At 42.2% G+C, this 16,217-nt stretch overlaps 1 protein-coding gene across 13 annotated transcripts in view; it reads right to left on the bottom strand.

The window, feature by feature from the left end:
- Positions 1–16,217, bottom strand: part of KDM2B (lysine demethylase 2B) — a 103,807-nt gene that overhangs the window by 50,073 nt on the left and 37,517 nt on the right. For all 13 annotated transcript variants that reach the window (XM_031592582.2, XM_031592581.2, XM_031592583.2 and 10 more), the window contains 2 exons: positions 7,152–7,267; positions 735–861 (listed from right to left, as the gene is read on the bottom strand). In XM_031592582.2, coding sequence (XP_031448442.2) covers positions 735–861; positions 7,152–7,267 — 243 coding nt within the window. The remainder of the gene's footprint in view (positions 1–734; positions 862–7,151; positions 7,268–16,217) is intronic.

Below are 16,217 nucleotides of genomic sequence, written 5' to 3'. Positions count from 1 at the left end.
AGGCTCGTTCCAGTAAAAGGAAGGAGGAAAAAAGGGTAGTTCAGAAAAGCAACAACTGGAATTGCATCACACTGATGCAAAGCTCACACCAATAGCAAGGCAATGCCTTCCTGCCCCAGGCACCCACATCCATCTCTGCTGTGGTCCATTTCCAGTGTTGTTTTAAAGGTTTCTGTGATCTCCCCGTTCTTAGGTTATAGATCACATATGATTTGTGTAGGTGTATGCTTGGTTTTGTTATTCTCTGCAACTAGAAGTCAGTCACCAAACAGAAAGAATTAAAGTCAAGATCAAAGAAAAGAAGCCAGGTTTAGTGATCAAATTGCATTCTGTAGAGGAGACCCGCTATAAAAGGACTAAATATCCATCCTACGAGAGCACGTTTGCAATGCATGCATTTCTGGCTACTAAGGTACTGTGCCAAACACAGCAGTAAATCCTCAACCGTTTGGCAGATCATCTCAACACAAACAGTACTGAAACCAAGAAATAAATGCATCCAGAAATTATTTTCCTGGGATCCGCTTGCTTAGGAATGCTCAATAAATACCAGGGTAAGTTGGTGCTTCATGAAAACGCTTAAGAGTCAAAACCTCCCCACCTCAAAACAAACAGTTTGTTAGAATATCTACAATTCTCCGATTTAATTTATGATCTTCTCTGCAGAAAACAAAGCAGTAACTAGCCTAGGGTGTCAGCATCGGTTTGAACACAGAGTCAAAGGATTCACTCACCAATTAACATTGATTCTTTCTGGTACTCTTTGCTGAGGTGGCAGCGCTGGGTCACACAGGACACGTATCTCTCCAGAACATACCAGCACATTTCATAGTAGAAAGGATAACGGAATTTGGCATGCACCTGAAAGCAAGAGCGAGACTGTCAGTCCATGGGGAAGGGAAGTTTGCAGCACAAGGGCCAGTCATCATTCTCCTCATGTTATCAAGAGCACAAACAGTGTGCAGGGGGAGGGGAGGGAGGGTGGGAGCCGCGTGAGCCGTACGCCTTCAGCATACAAAATGAGAGCCTGCCTGCCTGCCTGCCATGATAGCATCATTTCTTGGTTCAGTAATTTGTATCCTCCTGGGGTGGTGGGAGAGGAAAGGGTTTGTGTTCTTGTGAAATCATGGAAGTGATGGGCGGCCCCCACAGCATTATTTACCTACAGTATAAACATAGGGTGGTCACATACAGATGTTAGTTGCCAGAATTGAAGTTAAAATAGAAGTGCATTTTTTTCTTTTCCCAAACACTATCAGATGATTTTTTATCAAAATGGCAGCATTACCTAAAATGACTCAAGCAGGAAATGCATCTTTTTTAATTATCACCTTCCTAACAGTTTGATTAAACAAATGAACAAATTCTTAATTACTGGTAAATACACATTAAAAGTTAAAATCTGGCTTGTGGTTTATGCTTAATATTTTGGTAGCAAGTTAACTTTTACCACAAACAAAACAGAAAGCAGGACTGTAACAAAAGACTGCCAAGCTGTGCACTTTTTCTTCCATCTTAGACCTGTTGTTCTCACAGAAAAAGATTATTCTCCAACACCGTACATCTGGGAGATTATTTCAGATTAAGAAGAAAATTAAGTGGGTTTCACAGCCTTTCGCTCTAGTTTGCTGTTTGTGGGAGTCACTGCACCAAGGAAGAACCTAGGAAGCTCCTAAAATGCAACAACATACATAGATTGTTTGCGATTTGTTGAAAATGGATGCCATGCGTCTTGCATGCTCTCGTACTTAACACTGCACACTTCTTGCTCCTGGTGACACAGAAATCTGCATTTTGCAGGCCTGCACACATGCACTGCACTGCATTATAGGAACTGCTTTAAGACATGTTAAGCATTTTAACTGCTCACCTAGCCAAGAGGTGTCTGCCCAGCTTTAATAAAAACGCAGGACTGCACTAGAAATACCATTACCTTGGAGAGTCCATTTAAACAACCAAACAATACAGAACACCACCTACATCACCCAAAAACCCGCAAAGTCAGAACAGACCCACTATCAGCAGCATCTGGCAGCTCAGGCTTGGCTCTGCACAGCAGGCACAGTCAGAGCATCTGCCTGGTGTCAGGAGCACCCACTTGAGCATGCTGAAGACTTACAAGAATGCCCATGCTTGAGAACCATTCCCAAGGTGGGTAAGGAACTTGCCACTGCTCCCAGAGGAAACACAAACACTTTCAGCAGTGAAACAAAATGTAATTAGGGGAAAACGCACTGTATTGTCCCACTAAAGGTATCACAATGTCAGATTTACACACAACATGGCAATTCCCAGAAGTTAGGATTTCTTAAATCCAACACGAATGCAGCTGACAAATCTGAACTGCGTGTCGCTACGGGTCATGCATCCAGCAGAACTGCAACTCTTCCAGTGTCTCCCTGTACTGTTTTCGTTTTGTTACAAAAAAAATACTGGAAAAATAAAAAAGGAAAACGAAAAGGAAAAGGAAAAACCAACAAGCATCCCCTTAAATGTGAGCACATTTAACCCCAGGGCCTTCTTGAAATAGAAAATCTTCCCTTCTGCTTAGTTATTTGTCACAAAGAAGAGACCCAGTCACTTATCACTATTACAGAACACAGGGGAAATTAGCCATGCTAAAATATATGCTAATAAAGGAACTCAAATTTTTCCAAGAGAGCACTGCAGGAAACGAAATTTGCGAAGAATTGACTTACAAAAACCAGGAAGCCGCCTTCCACCCCTCAGCCTTCAAAAGGTTTTCAGCCACATGCCTGGGAATATTAAAGACATCATTGCTCAACATTTGTTGACAGATTCTGAGCTTCACCAAATTTAGTTGTTACCAATGTTAATTCAATGTGAAAGACAAGGCAGTAATGCATGCAGTGCTCCCGTTATGTATATCAATCTTTAATATTCAATTTGAGTTCCTAATTGCTTCACTATCAATGTTCCAACCCACAGCAAATCCCTTCATGCCTCTGAAATTCACCATTTGCCCGAGAAGGCTCTGCTTTCACAAACTTTCAGAAGAGCTGCCAGATAAGGCAAGAGATGCTGTGCAAAGACCTACAGTGGCTTTTGCCATTACAGCAAGCCTGACTCTGCTTCAGAAATCTTTTAAAATTTGCCTAGTGGAGAAGTAGAGAGGAGTACATTATTTATGACATCTCTGGACATTTATTAATTATAATGGATATGAACTGCATTGCATACATGTCCACACTTCCAGCACTGTTGAGTTATGATCAAATGAACTCTTATTTTGGAGAAAAAAAGGAAAGAAGTTCTGTGCTCAATTTAAAGCATAGCAGCTGATATGGCCTCTGCCTGAGGATCAGATCCCCCACCAGCACGGAGACCGACTCCATCATCTAATGGGCGTTTCCAGATCTAACTTCTATGATTAATAATTTACAATCCACTGCATATTTTCTCTAATTATTCCTCTGCAGTGAGAAAAATCATCTCTGGAGTATGATCCATTTCTTCAGTTCAAAGTGAAATAATTGTAGAGACTTGTATCGCCCTCCAAAACAAAACACTCCAAGCAAGCAAGGCATAGATTTTCCTGAAGAAATTATTTCCCTTCCACAATATCCATAAAGATCATTACAAACTCCATTTGTATTTCAACACTCCAATCAGAATCTTGAAAACCAATACATGATTATTTATAAGTTAAGGTAGTATTTAAAGTTAGCAGATTAGGTTCCAGAAAACCAAATCAGCAGCAAACATCATCTGTGAGTGACCACCTTACGTGTGCCTGACCCTCTGCACATTCAACTCTTTTAAAGGTGTTACATTCAGATGAGTTGAGCCTCAGGTTGACACGTTCTCCCTCTTCAGCAACACAGAGCTGTAACACCCCTATGCCAAGCTGATGCATCTCAGCATGGCAGCCTGCTCTGCAGTACTCAAGCTGGTCTAGCAGAGAGCTAAACAGCTTGGCCTATTTGACTAGCTGTTAATTGGCCTCTAGGAAAGCCAGACTGCAAAATGAGAGTCTCTACAAACTGTAAGGCTGGAGAAGATTTGTTTACCTCAACTGCACATTAGGAGCTGTTTCCAACAATAGACATGTTTTTTATTACTCCTTAAAACTATTTTAAAATGGCTATAACCCTCTTAAGAAGTCTCCCAGGGATATGAGAAATTAAGCTAGAATAAGCATGACAAGTATATAAACCAGGCAATTTTATCAGGCTGTAAATCTGCATTACCGTTTCAACCATGTATTTATTCTTGTCTTAGCTGCTAAGACAATAACAACTACACCTAGCATAAAAATGACTCTGAATATCAGCAAAGATGATTAAGCATTATACAGCAAGTTTAAACACAGTGAAACCTCCATAAAATTGCTCCGTGCCAAATGAAGAGGGGAAACACACCTGTATTACACTTTGATTTGAGTGTGGCAAATTACTTCGTCAACCACATCATGTAATTTACCTCTGTGCTGCACACAATGGAAAGATCAATACTGATGAGAAAGTCATTTGCAGTACGTTCACACTGCCAAATCTGTGTGAACTGCTTACTGTACAGAGCCTGCTATCCTAGCCTGTGCATGAATAAAATTATTTGGACAAATAAAATTATTTGCACAAAGAAATTACAAAATTTGATTGGCAAAGCAAATAAAGCAGAACACACTAGAATTCTATTTTGAAAACACTTATCCTTTAAGATTCCTGCATGTTTTTTCTTGTTTGTTTTTTTTCGGGGGGGGGGGGGGTGGGGGGATGGAGTGGGTGTGTGTTATTTCCAAGTAACAGAACTGAAATTCCCATCTCTTATCAAACTTTAATTGCAAGGTTTATATTTTGTTACAGTCTTGAACTCTTAATATTCTTCAGCTGTACACACAGGTTTGTTTTAGCAAAGCTGCCTAAAAGCACAAGTCTGCAAACACAGGCACAGGACTGCCCAATTCACACTGCTAGCACAATACAGTACAAAAGCTGAAATAGTTACTGCAAAGTTGGGGAAGTTCTGGGCTGTTGGCTTTCACTGATCTTTTTTGATACCCTGAAGTATTTCTTGAAAGGAAAATTATAAAGAACAACATTGGACTTTAAAGAAAACTAAATCAAACAAGTCAAGGTCTGATTTGGGATCTCCAAATGTTGTAGTATCCCTTCATAAAAATCAGTGATAGGACATTTTTAAAGAGGCAAATATCACACTCTCAGAAACCTTCCCATAGGATCAAGGTACCAGTGACTTTTCAAAGGCATTTCAGTTAACTGTCTGGCAGGTTCCTAAAGGTTACAAAAATACCTAACCATAATGGGGCAATCTGCCTCCTGCTATAAAAGCTTCGGAGATCAAAGCCGCATCCAGTTTCCCCAGAAAGGCCTGACATGAAGCACTACTCACCAGTTCCAACTCTAGCAAAACGTGTGGCTTTGGGTTGCTAAGTCCAATGGGAACAAAATGTCAGCTCTTCTACTACATCAGGAAAAAGAGCATTTGCTTGCCATCTTCCCCACAGACATGAATGGAAATAGTTTCTTTTCCCTTCAAGTTGCCAGTGCCAGTATCCTTCATGACAACAAGGCACCTCCCTTTGAGCAGCTGCAGTACACGTACCCAGCACCGTTGGTTCTTACTGACAGACACTAAGAACCTTCCTGTACCTGGCACCTTCATGGAGCCCCAGTCCATCTCTGGCCTCCTGCTTTTTCTCTGAAGGGCTCCTACAGCTCAGCTCAGCTCCCTTCACTCTGCAAAAGAAGCTGGTAAGTCCCTGCCAGCTTCTGCCATCAGAACATTTTCTTGCTCTTGTCCCTTTACTCCTAGATACCTCACATTCCTGCCTTGGGAACATCTACTAAAAGCCAGGCTGAACTCTATTCTGTCCTTTATCTCCACTCCTGTTTTCCACTACATTCTTTCTGTTCTAACTGCTCTGAATTTCAGCATTTGCCTTTACCTGTCTTCCTCTAGGAATTCATTTTCCTACTTAAGATTCCTTCTTTCCATTAAAATCACTCTAGGAAAACCAAACTTCAACCACTGCTTTGTGATATGAAGATTACCAGGCCTTGCCACCTCCCACAAAATCAGGGAGCAGCCCCTTCCCAACAACACTGGCAGAGAGGCTGGCAACAGGAAACCCTTCCATGCACTGAGCTACAGATGCATTCCTGAGCAACGTTTGTGTCTCAGACACAAAGGAAGGTGATCTGGGGCAAAAAGCCCACTTGGAGCCAGAATTGTGCCTTTTTGTAGAGGTGAACAACACTGAACACTACTGATGTATCATTTTAAGACTTCCTAGCACTGCAGCTTCCTGCTGTTCTGCAGCCCATTCTCCATGAGCACTTCACCTAACACATGTGCCAGTGGTTTATCAGCACTGTCGCAATAGCCAGCTACAGAAAGCCTCTATCTAAATTTGTATCACACTGCTCTGATTGCCTTGCACAGTTTATTTAACAGCCTAGTAAAGTAGTGGCACTTCCTTCGGATTCTGATACTTCATGAAATTCAGCCAGGAACAGAAGTTTATCAATGAACAGCATCACTTTCACTCCCAACACAGAGGCTGCATGGTCACCTCCTCCAAGATGCTGTACCCTTTCTAGAGGTGGATGCTACACCCAGATGAATATCACAACCTTCAGTCTAACGTCCCAACCCAGCCTCTGACCCATGACATTTTGCACTATACTGAGTCACTGTAAAACAAAATCCTGCTAAGCACAGAAGATGTTGTTTCATAAGCAGCCTCTCTGCAGCTTCCTCAGTTCAGCTGTGGACAGCAAAACCATCTCAGTCCCATTAGCTCTCCATTCTTAGATGTCCATTGCCAGTGTGCAAAGACAAACAATCAGCAGGGGGTTACCAGAAGTACTGGCACAAAGGTCTGTGGTGGCAATAGGCTTCTGTGCAAAAGGGGATGTGTTTAAAAAGTTCAGCGGGCGAACAGACGATACAGAACGGACGTGTCTGTCGGAAGCAGGGGAAAAACAGATGAGTAAATGCCACTAAAAATAGCCAGCATCTGAAAGTCTCATTATTTCATGTTTACCTCTCAATCAATCTGACATGGAGATCCCACCAGCTCTAGTTTCTCAGAAAGGGATACAAGATAGAGACAGATCACAGTGACAAAGAACTGTTCAGTTAAAAAGAGAATCGAGTGTCCTTACCCTTGTTCTGTCCTCAATTTCATAGATGCGAAGCTGCATGGGAACATTAAAGCTATGCAGGATATTTCCACCAAACACCAGAGAATCTACTGGAGTATAAACCGCATGTATCCACCCTAGAGAGGGAAAGCAAAGAACTGAGAATGCCTCGTGCTATGTAGTATTACAGAGCAATTTATAATCACATTTTAGCAACCCCATAAACCCCATTCTGTGGGGGATGAGAGGTTAAAGCTGTGACATGTTAAATGGCATGCTTGTAGCCACACTAAGACTAATAATAGCAGAAGGCAGCATCTTATGATGTACATACAGTCTCACAACCCTCTGTATATTGAGCACTATTAATCCACAGAACAGTTACAGTGTTTACCGAGAACACGCAAGCTTGTGACTCAACCACATCCATGACTAAGAAGTAAATTCAGTCTGCTCTACACACTTGGCTCTTAGACAATCTTCTGGCACCTCCAGAAGGGTTGCAAATCATGTTAGCAGTGGTGGTGGGCTAGGGCTAGAACTGGACTGAGTCACATTCAATTTATTTCACTCCAGCACCAGAGCGCACATCCTCAGATATCAACAATTTCAAGTTATTACCAGTCCTCCTTCAGAAGTGAAAGTTTCATATCCTATTATCAACTTCCTGAAGCAACTGAAAATCTCTCTCTGTCTCCAGTTAAGAGACTTAACATTTCTAGTACTCAATCTGATGAAACTGCCCTGGTCCTATCCTGGAAGTGACCAAATTCACTTTTCACAGGCTCCAAAGTGAGGGAAGAATTTTCTACCACGACAAAAATCCAGGCACAGCAATTCAGGCAGCCATATACAAGCTCCTCTGCTTCTGCACTGTTTGCTTGGGATGTCAGGAGCTGAGGGTCTGGCTATGCAAGACTGTAGCCTCTGATCTCTGCAGTGAAAAAAGAATTGATCCTGCTAATGATCTGGGAACCACAGAGACCAGATACTACATTTTTTCCCCCTTTTTAATGAAAAGCATTACAATTTATAAACCAGCAGATAGCAAAGCAACACAGAGGGCAGTCAATTTTCTCCTAACTGTGCAGTACTTTCTATTAAAACCATGGTAGCTTCCCTCCTCTTCAAGACCAGTGAGAGAACAGGGAAATACCATTCAGATACAGGATCTTCAGCCAGCAGCCACAAAAGCCATGTTCTGCAACAATCCTTAAGCCCTAAGGGCCGGCTGAGCTACATCCCAGAAGTCCTTGAGCTACAGCAGATGGCAGAGGCAGGGCTTTCATTTAAGGGCATATCAGTAGGAGTCAGGAAGGAAAAGAAATCAACGTAGGAATTTTTTCCCTGGAAACATCGCTCTGCATGCATCTTTCTGAATTTCAAAATCACAGAAAGGCTGAGGTTGGCCAGGACCTCTGGAGGTCATCTGCTCCACCCCCTGCCTGAGCCAGGCCACCTGCAGCTGCATGGGACCATATCTAGGCAGTTTTTGAATATCTCAAGGGACAGAGATACCAACAGCCCCTCTTGGCCACCTGTGCCAGTGCTCAGTCAATTTACAAGTCTGATAAATGTGATGCACAGAAAAACACAGGTGGCTTGTAGCTGTGGCACCTCAGGTATTACCACATCTGTCCTGCTCCAGTTAGCCTAATTACAAAGTCCCCTGCTATCATTCAGCATGTTTGAAAATCAAGAATAACCAACTAAAGAGGAATTTTTTTTTTTCCCTTCCTTTAAGGGTAGTTCAGCAACCATAGAAAAAAAACTTCAGCTAAAGCAGTTCATCACCTCACATGAAATCCATCAGTCTGTACTAAGAGCAAACTACTGGCAAGATTAATGACATTCCTGATCCTGGTCTTTGGGAAGTAAAAAAAAAGATGCAAGGTCAAGGCATTTAGTGTTTCCACCAGGTAATCAAAAATTTCTAGAGTTTAGGGAAAAGAATGGAAACCTTGCACTGAAGCAAATCTGCTGCTGAGTCCCCAAAGCCAACTTACTGGATAGGTGGCAAAATCGCTGGTGCAGTGATTCAGTTCCAGAGATGAACAAATTGAAGCTCCAACAAGTGGAATGCCTGGTGCACAGCTACACAACTGAGTGGTGGCAAAGGTCAGGGCAGAAGCAGCCAGTTATCAGCACAACACTGAGCAGCCCTCACCACTGGCTTACATGGCAGCTCCCCCAGCACACGTCAATGCACGTAAACAGATTGAGAGATGCAACAAGTTATTTCCATGGAATCTTCATCATCATTCTAAATACTGTCTGTTATCAAAGAATTACAACCCAATTAAAAGCAACTGATTAACTGAGCTCAAACCTGGCTTTCTAGACATCTGTGAAAGGTAAAATAAATATTCTTCATTTTACAAAGAAATAAAACAAACATCATCAAAACACACATCTGTTTTTCAAGTGCCTCTTTTCAATTCAACCCACACAGTAGCCTCTTCCTACAAATTCTATTTCCTCAGTGAAATTTCCACACTGGAGTACAATCGATTTCATTTCTTCCTTGCTCTTTGGGTTTCAGTATCATCACAAGCTCCCCAACCTCTCAACTCTGTCCTATTAAATGTCAAGGATCTTTGTACTAATGTCCTTTGGACTTCCTTGGTAGCAGCCTCAACATCATCCAAGAGAAACATGAGCCAATGATGCCATGAGCCAATGCTCCAAAAAATGGGGTCCCAAACATGGCAATTCCTCAACAGAATGATTATCTAACATAAATGGAGCTTCAGTGTTGTTACTGGAAAGCTAGAAGAGACACAAACTAAAGGACTTCCCTAAAATACTTGAGACAACATCTGGTTCTGCAGATAATAATAAATTCCCCACTTATGTTTATAAAACAGATAGCTACTCATTAACAAACAACGAGCACTTCAATCGACAGATGTAAATGCCTACCTTCTGAACTAAGGCCCTTCGAGATACACGTATTTCCAATAATGAGACAGAAAGACCTGTTCTTTAATGACATACTTCTCAACAACAAAGCACTGAAATCCACCAGGGTTAGGAAATAGATTAAAAATAAACCAGAGATCAAGCAACCCACAGAAAGCCAGTGACTATAAAAGCCTTGGAAGTCAAGTTCCCTACCTCTATCCAAACCAGAGCAAAACAATTTCCACGCGTGACTCAGAGATGAGTAAGGACAATATTTGGGTGCCCCCCATTCCACATGGGTCCCAGGGACACACTGGATCTCCAGCAGCTCACTTGCTGCCACAGGCAGAGCTGTCACCTGCTGGGAGGATCCTGACCACTCAGCTGCAGAGCGTTCTGCAGTCACACTGCATCCCAAAATAGTTTCAGCTTGCCTGAGGAACAGGGAATATTAAAACTGCAGAGACACAAACATGGAGAGGTGTGTTCCAGGGACGCAGGACACTACGTGCAAGATTAGTCTAAAAAAGATGAAGAACTGACAATGTAGAAAAACACAGGAAGACTGGCACAGAAGCTACAAGGAAAAAAAAAATCTGTTTTAATATTAACAACAGTGTGTACAGAGAAAAACTGAAGACACCAGTACCAGAAAAACAGAAGTAGGAGGAAGTAGAGACAAGCAGAAAGCAGGAAACACTTTCCACAAGCATAGTATTTTGTGGAAACGAGCTCTGGGAACAGATAAACTTGGATGGCACATTCAATTAATTTCTACAGATTAGATGCAAGCAGAGCTCATATCGTGAGGAGGATGAATGTTCACTGTGACCACAGAAAACAAAAACACCCGTGTTGAAAGCTTCCCAACTGAAATGGTTTGTAAAGAGGGAGACCTCCAAAGAAGGTGCACATATCCATGAGGAAAAACTGAAGGCCACTGGGATTGCTTTACCATCATCCAGCCATGCACCCTGCCTGCACCTGAAGAGAGGCACCAATTCTCCCTCAGCTTTCTGCTGTTTACATAAACTCTGGTACTGTTGCACGGCTCTGGGTGTTCCATGGGTTGTTGTGTGGCAAGAGATGAACAACACTTCTCACTTTGGTAACGTTCTGAAAGACAGCAATAGTCTTAAAAAAAAAAAAAGGGGGGGGGGGGCCTGCAACACAATAACAACAATAACATATCACAAGTTTAATTTTATACTTAATGCTGGAAAAAAACAAAACAAAACAAAAAAAACACAGGAATAGTAACAGAAGAAAAGGATTAAAGATAGAAAACAACCCAGAAGTCGAGGGAAGAAGATATTGTTCCTTTCTGGTTGAAAGACAAACAAAAGCACCTGCTGAACATTATCTAAAGCTACTACTAAATCATACAGATGAGAGAGACACACAGAGGCTGTGTGGCCTCAGGGATCAGTCAATAAATAGAAAACTTCCTCAGAGGTGATCAGTTTCAGTGGGCCTGCCTCAATAGCAGTGCTGCTCCATCAGTGCTTGGCGAGGCCAGCCCTCCCCTGTCAGAAGCGCTGCGCACACGGAGGCAGCGCTGCTCCCCACAAGTTGGTGATGCTGGTGCAGCTCTGTGCCATTTGTGGGGCACGGTGGGATCTGCCCACTCTGGTTTGTTTCTGAAGTTATCTTTTTTATTTCAGCTCTTGGTGATTAATGAGCATTTCTCCCTTCTCAAAATAATCCTAGATTATGAAGCAAAACCAGCGCTGAGCCGGAATTTTATTGGTGAGACTCTGAAATACCCTCAGCTGTTTTACTGTTACAAATTATTCCACTGCTCCTATGAAAGGCTTGAATATTTAGATGTTATCATCTCCAGTAAATCAAGAAGGTAAAATTAACAGTAAAAAAAAACCTTTTCTGAACAGCTAAAAGAAAGATACAATCTCATTATCTTATGAATTTTATCAAACAAGTATCATTAAATATTGCAAATTTGTTAGATGATTTCAGAGGACTGCAAATTCCTACTGCACCTTCAAGAATGCAATTATCCATCTGAGAATAATAAAAAAGATTATTAACAAGTAAAGCTATGGGGCAAATTGACTACCAACTCCAAGGCAAAACCATGGTACATCTGCTTCCAGCAGAAACTGAACAGGTATTTTGCTTTATAACGTAGAAAGCATACACATTTTCCTACAATTCTACAGCAGCTTGGCCTGGAAAAGCTGAAACAGTCAAGTCTCAAAAATAAAAACCAAAGTGACAAGAGATGACCTTCCAGTGGACACTGCCAGCAAGTGAGACGTTATTTCTCTCAGTTCAAAACAAGTGATTGTGTCATAATGGCATCCACAACCAAACATAACCAGGAAATGCCACGTTTACGTTTTAAGAGTAAAAACTTAATTTGTCCCCAGCAATGTAGGTAACTCAGCAATTCTCAATCTTACATAATTTGATAAGAATCAGGCAGAGCACTGCAGATGAACAGAACTAAAATTCAATGTTATGCTGACACCTTCTATCTGAAAGTAGACATTCGAGGCAAAAACTCTCCTCTGTGATGCTCTTCACTGATCCCCATCGCTCAGTCCCTACAGGTTCCAGGCACGGAGCTTCCATTAATGTCAGGGGAAGCTCCTGAAATGGAAAAAGCAAAAAGCAACCGAAAATAGCCAGGCAGTTACACAGCCCTAGCACAACTCACTGCAAAAAAATATTTACCAGTCAGATTTTAATAGCCTGACATCCTCCTTGATAGAAAGACTGTGTGCTACCTTCTGGCCCCCATACACAACAATTCATCAAATACTGGCTGGCATAGCAGAGGCCACCTTGGACCACGCACTTACAGCAGGCAGAATCGTGCTGATAACCACTGCTGCCGTGTCCGCAGCGCTCTGCATCCTTGCTGGTTGCTGCCTACAGTCTAGCACAGAACATCCCTTTCTGTTTGCTTTCCTTCCCAAAAAACATTTTTCCAAGAAAAGCCATTATTTCTGCATTTGACTGAAAACCAGAAGTTTGGAGCACTCTCAAGTTGCCATAACAATCATCACAGAACAATGAGAATATTTTGCTCGACTGTGGCTCATTTTTCATCTCTCAAGAAATTAAGAGATTTTAATAGCATCTTTCCATGTGCAAGGCCCCACGGCACATTATAAAGAACATTAAAAGTAAAGCAAAACAAACGGCTTTTCTCCTCCATGGAGGACTGCCAAACTCCAAGGTGAAGCACAGCTTTTGTAAGAGAAACGTGCAGCCACGCAAGTGAGAAGTTTAAGAGGAGGCAGAGAGGCACACCATGCCAGCTGCCAGCAGGTTACCTTCTCCAGATTTTGATCATGGAAAAGGCTAATAAATCAGTGCTGCAGAAGTCTTCAACAACATCTAATGGCAGTACATCATTCAGTTCCTGGAAATGTACAGTGACTTCCTGCACCACAGACTGGCATCTCGCTTGGATTGCTACCTACAGATGTAAAGATGAGCCAAACAGCTCACAATGGCCTGGATACCAGAGTGTTTCGGAATATTTATAGAATTTTTTCTTAGAAATAAACAAACGACCATAGCATATCTCATGCCACTGCAATACCTTGCCGTAGAGGACAACACAGACAATATCCGCATCAGATCCCTGAACACCTACCATCAAAACAACAGATAAAAACTCAAAAGAGCACCTGGATTGAAAAAGGATGACTTTTTTCGTTTCGGTTATGCTTAATTTTGAGCTTGGGATCCAAATTTAGAAGTACACAAGGGGAATGAATGTGGTATTCCGAGAATCAAGATGAGAATTCCACACGTAAAGCACCACTTTAAAAACAAACAACTCAGAAAGAAAAAAAAAAAAAGCACAAGGAAAGAAGCAAAAGATGGTTTACAGGGCATGAAGACTGGAAAAGATAAAGGGTAGGAAGTAGGGAGAGAACAGGGGTCCACTGTAGTCACTTGGTGGCGTAAAAGAGGAAAGCTATTTACACTCAAAGCAAAAGGACAAGCACTAAAAGCATTCAAGAACAGGCTAACACACCTGCACTGACGTAGTGAGCAGTGCATTTCTAGCAGGCTGCAGAGAAGCAGCAGTCAGTATCTAAGTGAAGAACAAGTGGTTGCATACAAGCCAGAGACAAGTGCCTACAGTAATCCTGAGTGGCAGAAATCAGGGGGATGCTGCCCAAACACCAGCTCAGTCTGCCCCTCACACAGTCATCAGAGACACCTGAATACTGTCTCCATAGTTTACACCTCAGTGTACCCCAAGTGCTCTCACTCTGCATATCCCCAGTGCAAACCATCACTGAACACACTCCCTGTACAGCTATCAGCACAAACAATACTGGACAAGCTCTACACTTGTGACTGATGACATTGTTGTGTGTCCCTGCTGAGACAACAGCTGCACACTGAGATTATGCTCTTCCTCTTTGGGAAGATCACAGTTTATACCTGAAAAGAGAAGCACTCTATAAATGTCCCTTCTGGTTGGCAGATGGATCGGATATGCAGCATCCACCATCCACTACATCACAGCAAGATGCTTTACCTTCTCCAAATTTCTTCCATGTTGAACACTGAGCCATTTGAAAGATTAAATATTTCTTGTAATAACATACACAGTGCTCACTGCCTAGGGCCACAGCATTCTTTACTAACATATTTATGAACAAGGACAAGTGATCTCCCATCCTAGGAAAACAAACCAGATTTCTACAGGGAAAAAAAAAATTGTGCTAGCACAGATAGTAACTCTTGCTTCCTTCTCCTCTTGATCTCTCAGCTGCTCTCACATCCTGAACATCAGCCTGGCTACAATCCTCAGCACGTCAGAAAGCGGTATATTTGTCAACTGACAATTAAATGTTGACATCAATTTAGATGATACTAACAGAAAAGGCCAGATTCTTAGTTAAATTACCACTTTACTGCAGACTTTACCAGAGTTGATCATCCTTGACTCATCAGTGGGAACTGGTAAAGTAGGAGGTGAGAGCTTGTAACAGTGCATCACTTGTTGGGAAGAGCCCTACAGGGCCGTGAAGTGTGCAGCTTGGATCCTTTGCAAGGCAACAGACTCAGCATCCCTCAGAACCCCAGGCTTAACTTCCCCCGAGCCCACAGCTGGGAGGGCCTCCTAAAATACTGCAAGGTGCACTTTGACCCACAGTGACTCACTATGCTGATAATACTTGGACAATTTTCTCCTTGATTCCACAGCTGTGATCATGCCTCCCAGTGCTTTCCAGGGTTAGAAGCATAGGTAGAAATTAACTGGTTTAAGCCTAATCCTGAAAAGACGAAGGCAGTGATGCAGAGGGAAATACCCTGAGGCCCTGGTGAGCACTATAATTATGCCTTCTGAAAGAATAACTCCCATTCTTATGCAACTGCTTTGTAGTTTCAAGGATTTACTGGATCTACTGCTGATCCTAGATTCTCAAAGAAACCTTCCATCTCCCACGAGCCTATGATCTTACTCCCCATGTGTCTTGTTACAGCCTTCTCTCCCTACTTCATCTTTTACGCTGTGATGATATAACACCATTGCTAGGACCACCCCCAAAAATGACTTGAAAATGAGAGCACAGCAGGATATTTTATGCAAAAGGCCCCTCAATGTGATGTTCCTCATTCACAGTCCTAGCTTTACCATTCCACATTTTCTGAGCACAAGCCATTGCACCCGAGTTGAGGCTGGTTAAGTGTTTATTAGGCTCAACTGAAAGCATGGGACAGACTGATTTTACAGGCACCCATTACCAGAGCCCAAGCACTAAGAGCTACAAAGCACATACAAAACACATTCTAACATAAACAAGCGTGATATTCTCACAAATCACAGCGAAGGTCACAAGAGCTGACCTCTCTGGCAAGGCTATGCTCAATCTGACCTGGAACAATTTTAACTGGGCATTTCCTACTTTTTTAAATAACATGAAAACATTGTTGTTTCATATAAGAGATTTGCGAAGATTTCTAATGATATACAGAACAAAAACCTCTGAAATCCATCAGGTGCTTAAGGAGAAGTTATTCATATCTGTCTTTCAGACATGCCATGGGGCCTACAACAGTTGAGGTATTGGCATTTCTGTACTAGGGGTGTTCCTAAGAAAACAGAAGCTATAGTCAAAAAAACGTGTGTGGGAACACTGCAGCCACCATGCTACAGTTGTGTCCTGTATAATCTCCCACAACTTG

This window comes from Phasianus colchicus, chromosome 18 (assembly GCF_987193195.1).
Source record: "Phasianus colchicus chromosome 18, bPhaCol1.hap1.1, whole genome shotgun sequence".
Lineage (NCBI taxonomy): Eukaryota > Metazoa > Chordata > Aves > Galliformes > Phasianidae > Phasianus > Phasianus colchicus.
The sequence above is the reverse complement of the archived record's forward strand: the minus strand, read 5'-3'. Positions and strand labels throughout refer to the sequence as shown.